The following is a 6,509-nucleotide window of genomic DNA, read 5'->3' on the forward strand; positions in this document are numbered from 1 at the left end:
CGGGGCCACCCCCTCCACCCCCGCCACCCGCGCCACCCCCCATGCCAGCACCTGACATAGAGAAGAGAGGGAACGAAAAAGTCTTAACTCCGTGCGACATGGTACGCGCGTTGTGAAAAGCAGGCAGAAGACTGTGATGCATGGTAGACCTCCTGCTGCTTCATTCCCCCATCCTCGTATCCCTGATATTATGTTGACAAACGTACCCTTGGGAATTTTGCTACCCAGGTTCTCGGCAAACTTCTTGGCTGCATTCATGCTGCCTCTGTGTTTTTTGCAAAAGTAGTAAAAGGATCATGAAACTCAAGAGTCGTCACGGGATACCAAGATATCTGGTGTGCTGAGTGCCCGAGCATAGTCACTGCCCTCCCAACCAATAATTAATTACTTTGCCAAAAAACACTGACCCACGTGGGAACGCCCCACTTCATTCATACGCCACGATATTGTCCAAAAACTCACGCCAAGTCATTGTGGTGGCGGAAATAAGAATCGCCAGGAAGTATTCTGACTCTGCCATGGTCACACAAGGCAGAGGTTTCTTCCCCAACCTCCCGCATTCCTCGCTTCCGAGCCTTTTTTTTTTAAACATTTGCTACCGTCTTAGACTTGAACTGGAAATACCCGCTCACAGACCTGCACATTTTCAGATGCTGCATGAGCGTGTTTCAAAGTGCCATGTCATGCCACAGCTCGTCTCCACTCTTTGTGGCCTGCATATCGGATTCCCAGGGCATCTCCCGTCTTGCAGTTGTCCTCCTGTACAAAAAAGCTGGGCAACACACATTTCGAAACGAAGAGCGATACGGCAATTAAAATTCATTAAACAAGAGTTCCAACATTGTGTGGTTCTTTCATCTGGCTTGAACGGACTATCAGAAAAGCGCTTCCCCCCCCCTTGACCCGTAACTTTCTTTTCACGTTTGAGTCCCGGGCTAAGAATGTTCTACACTTCATCAGCTCTTCTCTTTCCACCAGGCTGAGGCCGTGCTATCCCTGGAACATAAAATTCTTAACCTACGTATCATCTGTGTAAAGCCAGCATAATAAGAGACAGGTATCGGTAGCCGAGGCACCCGCCGCACGCCCTGGGACTCAGGCCCTTCCTCTCCTATCGTTTTCGCTTTAAATACATTAAGAGTGGGCAAGGCTTGTCTGTGGGGGTGTGTGGACACGTGCCAACGACCAAATAAACCTCTCTTTGTCCTACTTTTCGCGAGGAAAGGCATTTAGACGCCGTCAGGGAAGTAGTAGCCAGCCTTGGAGACAGCTTCAGGCACGTCGAAAGAGCCCCCCAGCTGCTGCACAATACCCTTCCCAGTCACACTGGCCTGCAAAAGAAGACCCAAGATGCCCACCATCGCCAGACGTCCGTTCTTGATCTCCTGCAACTGCTTCTCGGCATACTCCTCCTCGGAGTAGTTGAATCCGAAGGGGTTCCATCGCCCCTCTCCCTGGCCGAGTCCGAGATCACCCGCCTCCTTGTCTCCACGGATGACACGGTTCACGCGGAAAAGCTCAATCGCGCCCACCGTGGCGGCGATCTGCCAGAGGCCCGCGGCCGGGACGGTGGTCAAAGCCCCGAAAGGGTTCAGGTTCGCAAACGCATCCACACCAACGTCCTCGTTCCCCGGAAGGTGATAGATGTTGGGGAACACCCATCCGAGGGCGGCAAGCATGGCGACTCGGCCGTGAACAATCTCTGCTTCACGGTACCACTTCAGGGAGCGGCCCGAGCCTCCGATCAGCCAAGGACGGGGAGGGTTGTTCGAGAAGCCGACCGGGTCAAAACCCACATCCCCAGGAAGGCTGCCGTCCAGGTTGGGCGGTCGCTTGTCGAAAGGAAGCGCAGTAGACAGGTCGTCATCCGCGGCCATGCGCACCGCGCCGGTGGCACGACGGGCCAAGGGTGTAGGGGCGATGAAGGCACTTGCCATCGAGGCGAGAGAGAGAAGAGCAATGACCCTCATTCTTGAACGCGCAGGAAAAAAAAAAGCTGGTGGAGGAAGATGTTGTGTTGAGAGAATGTGAGATGGTACGACGTGTGTAAAGTCGAAGAGGAGGGGAACGAGGGTAAGATGGTGGCAAGAGCGAGCGCTGCTCAACATGCGCTAGATTTACCATCCTTACAAATATTCATACAGAGGACACCGTGCAACAATATAACAAGCGGGAGAAGGTCTGAATACTTCACACAGGCATGCGCATGCTTCATTGTGAGCAAGAGTGCCGTTGGGCAAAAAGCGTGGGAGTAGAAATCCAAGTTGACCTCGCGATCATTCCAGGGATCCTTGCTTACCGTCCGTCGACTTACAAGGATAAATGGAGTCAACACCAACAGCCAGCTGGGCCAGCCCCCCTTGCGTAACGAAAAGGATTGTTTACAGGGACCAAAGCGAGCACACTGACCACCCCACAAAGGCCCGGGGCTTGGACAGTCTTGCAGGATATCGACGGGAGGAATCCTCAAGACTTTCGCTCGTTGCGGTTACTGCCTGAGAAGCTTCGCGTTTTTCAACCCTCCACGCAAGCTGTCTAGAAATAGCACAGCCGTGACGACCGGCCCATCACGCTGGGGTGTTCCTCGAGCTTGCTCTAAATTGTGCCCCTTTTTTCGCACACCATCCCCGTGATAGGACATGTCCCTGGCTGGAGATGGACTGAATGACGAGCTCTATTACTTGCTGTGGGCAAAGAGCGAGGCGGCCTCCCGTCGTCACCGGAAACGCAACGATCTTTTTCGGGGTGAATGCGGTCGGCACCAAACGCGACAAGGAACGCAAGTGCCCTGGTACTTGCCGCAGACGGTCGTGTACAAAGCTTCGAGTCCGTGCGCTTGGTATTTTACGTCCGTCAAGACCGGCGAGATCTTGAAAAAAAGCAAGCACAACCTTCTCAGCCGCCGGATCGAAGAGGAATTTACGAAGCAAAGCCAAAGCGGAGACATAGTGGCCTACTATCTCACATTGCCCAATGCCTTCCGAGAGGACGAACATCCGCCAATTCCGGTGCAATCACCGCGAGTGTTGCCAACGTCGACAGACGCTCCGACAAGCGCCTCCTCTTCGACCACACCCGGTCATGACGACGATGCCCGTATCGAGTATTTCGATCGTGCTGGGCTGCATCGTTTTCTTTTCAATCGAAGCAAAGACTGCGGCCTTCTACAAAAATTTATCGAACCTCAAGGTCCGAGAAATGCTGTCATTCGCGCGATTTGGTCCCCCAAACTATGCATTGCGGAACGCCGGGTCACTATCCGGAGCCTAGACGATCGACGTTACGGCCTCTTCGAACGCGCCGTGACTTATGAAGGCGCAGACCATCACAGTCAGGCCACGCCCTTGAAGAGTCATGCCCTTTCTACGCTCATCCAAAACGTTTGTAAGCAGCTCGTGGACCACGTGGCGCTTGTCACCTTCCCGAAGCAACAGATCGCCCGGGCCGTCTTTAATTTCAAGGTCGATGCCCACGGTCGCCTCTATTTTTTATGGTCTTCCTCCATAAGACTGGAAGACGCGTCCATCGGCCCCGTGGCAGCTGCATCACCGCCATCGTCTCTTCTTGGGCAGCCACGGGGTGCGAAGCCAGGTTCTGTTCGCAGGGAGCGACGGAGAGACGCACCGGAGCGGCAACGAGGAGAACCGCAACGCGACCAACGACGGCAACCCATGAAGCAGAATCTCGTACAAGAAGGAAGAAAAGGAAGGGTTCAACGACGGGGGGATGCCCGCCCGCGGTCATCGTCCGGGTCGCCCCTTCCCACGCCCACCGACGCCGACGACGATCGCTTGCTAGACCTGCGGGCCCATGTGCGCCTCCCCTCCGACGTGCACCTGTTCGAGAAGGCCGCTTACCACCCCACGGACCCAGAGGCTTTCCCCTCGCCTGTCTTCACTCGCCGATGCCCCTCTTGCCACAGCCTGGTCCACCCCGACCGGTTGCATCCTGTCACGTACCAAATGGTGGCATGGCTCCACGACAAGGCGGAGAAACGTGCACGTCGGACGCAGACTCCAGGGGAGGAGAAGGGGCAGAGAAGCGGTGGAACAAAAGGCGTGGAAAAGAGTGATTCAGGGCGTGACAACAAAAGGATAGGCGAGTCAGCAGCACAGCCTGAGGGCATGCCGCAGACGATTCCACCCTTACTATTGGCGCTACACCCGGAACTTGGCAACGCAGGGGTTGATGCCTACCAACGCTGGAAGGAGGACACCGCCTTCGCACAGGAACGAGTGAATGTCTGCGAAAATTGCTTCGTGCGCCATGCCGACGTTGCCTGCGAAGCAATAGGTCGACGGGCCCGCGTGCTTCCGTCCATCGCGCCGCCACGGTCCCTCGCACAATCGCAAAACTGGCCCATAAAAGACGGTAAAGTAGCCTCCAAAGTCAAATTACAACCGTAAACAAATATGAATACATGATTTGGAGGGGAGCTGACGGCTTCTCGATTTTATCGTTGCACGAAAGAGTCAATTTTTTACAAGTTTACATTTTCCTGCCGCCTCTTATTTCATCGCCCTTTTGAACAAGAATATACATGCCACCGTCCTCTCACAAGACAGAATCGAAAACCAAGTAAGACAGGATCAGTGTGGCTCGCCTACCAGAACATGCCTTCCATGTGCCCGCCATGCTCGATCATCCCCTCTCGATGTTTTGCAACTTCTCACTCACAATTGCCCCCTGTTCTCCTTATTCCTGCATGCTCGATCGCCAATTCCTCAAGCGCCAAGTCCAAACCACCACTGTTCTTTTCCTCCTCTTTCACATTCCATTCTTGCGTCGGCTTCTCCCTTCCCTTTTGCTCCTTTTCCCCCATTTCCACTTCCTTCTCCTTCCCACCACCTCCCAACTCCTCTTCTTCCTCCTCGTCCTCATCCTCACTCCACGAAAGTTCCAACGCGTCGGTCTCCCTCCTCATCTGCGCCAAACCCGTCATTTCCTCCAAGACCCCCTGCTCGTTGCAGACACGCAGCACTAGCCCCGCCCCCTCCCTCTTGTAGGCTTCGATGACCGCAGGAGCGCAGCCTGTACAATGCTGGAACGCCCTCGTCACTGGCAAAATCGTTGTGAAATGCGCCAAATATCCACGAATCTGCTGGGGTAAAATTCCCAACGGCCGGTCCGGATCGTCCAGAAAGCGATGCCCCAAACCGCTTGCCTCGCCCCCGTCGGCGGGTGCCCGATGCCTGAGGGGGTGGTGGAGCAACGCTACCATGAGTTCCACCGCCAGCGCAGAGGCTACAGGCGCCAGGCCGGGCCGCGTGACCGTGCACTGTTGATCGAGCGTGCGGTCTTTGGTCGAGTCGTCAGGAGCCACCACGTCATTGCAGAAATAGCAGCCAATGCCGTCTCCATCCGCCGGGCCGGGGCTTCCCTTCCCCGTCCCCGTCCTGGCTTTCGATTCCCGCGCAGTACCCCCATCCTCCCCGCCGCTGCAGGATGGCGCGACCGAGGTCAGGGGGGGATTCGGTTGAGCACCATGACGCATCACCATGAAGGTGTCAAAGCCCAAGGCCGCATTCACGAGGATCTTGTCGTGCACGGCCCCCAGGACGGTCGGCAACCATCGACTCTCCCGTGTGTCGGTAAGCAGGAAGATCACGTCGTGCTCCGCCACCAGCTTGTCCAACAACTCCACCTCCCGCCGCGCGCTTGCCTCTTCGGCCGGCGAGGAAACTGGGTGGCCCGGCATAGGGATGGTCATGACATGTCCCTCCGCAACCACCCCGGGAAAAATCCTCCGCAAAGCCGTCGCCGCCGCCAGGGCCTTGGGCTTTCCCCCGTCCGCGCAGTCCGTGTACTCAAAGAGGGATTGACGGACAGGGTTCGAGAGCGCGACCCGCCCGTTGTCCACCAGCGTGATCGTCCGCACGCCCCACCCAAGCAAGCCCCGTGCCACACTGCAGCCAAGGGTCCCGGCGCCTAGCAAGAGGCATTTGGTGCGGGCCAGGGCGGCGATGTCCAGGGCTGGGAGCAGCCGCCAGCGCATGAGCTTCAGATTCAGATCCACGGACTGCTCGGCCAGGCGGATAGGGTCCATGGTGGCAGAGAGGTCGACGCGTCGAGGCATGTATTTGCCTTTGTGCATCTCCCAGCCTGTGGTCATGAGGGCGCCGGGGGGGGAAGAGGAAGGCGAGGACGCCAGGGGCGCGAGGGAGACGTGCAGCACGAAGCTGCCCCGCATCACCTGGGCCCCTCCCAGGGGATTCAAGTGGCTTCCATTACCACCTGCTTCTGGATCATGCGTAGGCCCCGTGACCCGACCGCGGTAGCAGACGACGGTTGCCTCGCAGAGCCCCCACCGGTTCGCAAGGAGCAGCAAGAAATTTCGCAGGGGCCACCCCGGCGCATCCGGCACCGTTCCGGGGTCTACGTATCCAAACATCACCTGTTGTTGCTCTCCATGGAACCGATCCATCTTCTCGTAGGCATCCAAAGGGCAGACCTCCAGGGAGAGGGAGGAGGATCCCCCCTCCCGGTCGTCCGCGGTTTGGGGGGGGGGG

General features: G+C 57.0%; 2 protein-coding genes across 2 annotated transcripts in view; both read right to left on the bottom strand.

The window, feature by feature from the left end:
* Positions 1-1,229: 1,229 nt before the first annotated feature.
* On the bottom strand, positions 1,230-1,970 carry NGA_0189801 (light-harvesting protein; the record flags this gene model as incomplete). Its single annotated transcript, XM_005854222.1, has 1 exon — positions 1,230-1,970. The coding sequence occupies one exon, from the start codon at positions 1,968-1,970 to the stop codon at positions 1,230-1,232; it is 741 nt and encodes a 246-aa protein (XP_005854284.1).
* A 2,699-nt stretch (positions 1,971-4,669) lies between these two features.
* Positions 4,670-6,509, bottom strand: part of ATG7 (autophagy-related protein 7) — a gene marked incomplete at both ends in the record, with an annotated part of 2,478 nt that continues 638 nt past the window's right edge. The window contains one exon of the mRNA XM_005854223.1: positions 4,670-6,451. Coding sequence (XP_005854285.1) covers positions 4,670-6,451 — 1,782 coding nt within the window. The remainder of the gene's footprint in view (positions 6,452-6,509) is intronic.

This window comes from Nannochloropsis gaditana, assembly GCF_000240725.1.
Source record: "Nannochloropsis gaditana CCMP526 unplaced genomic scaffold scaffold580, whole genome shotgun sequence".
NCBI lineage: Eukaryota > Eustigmatophyceae > Eustigmatales > Monodopsidaceae > Microchloropsis > Microchloropsis gaditana.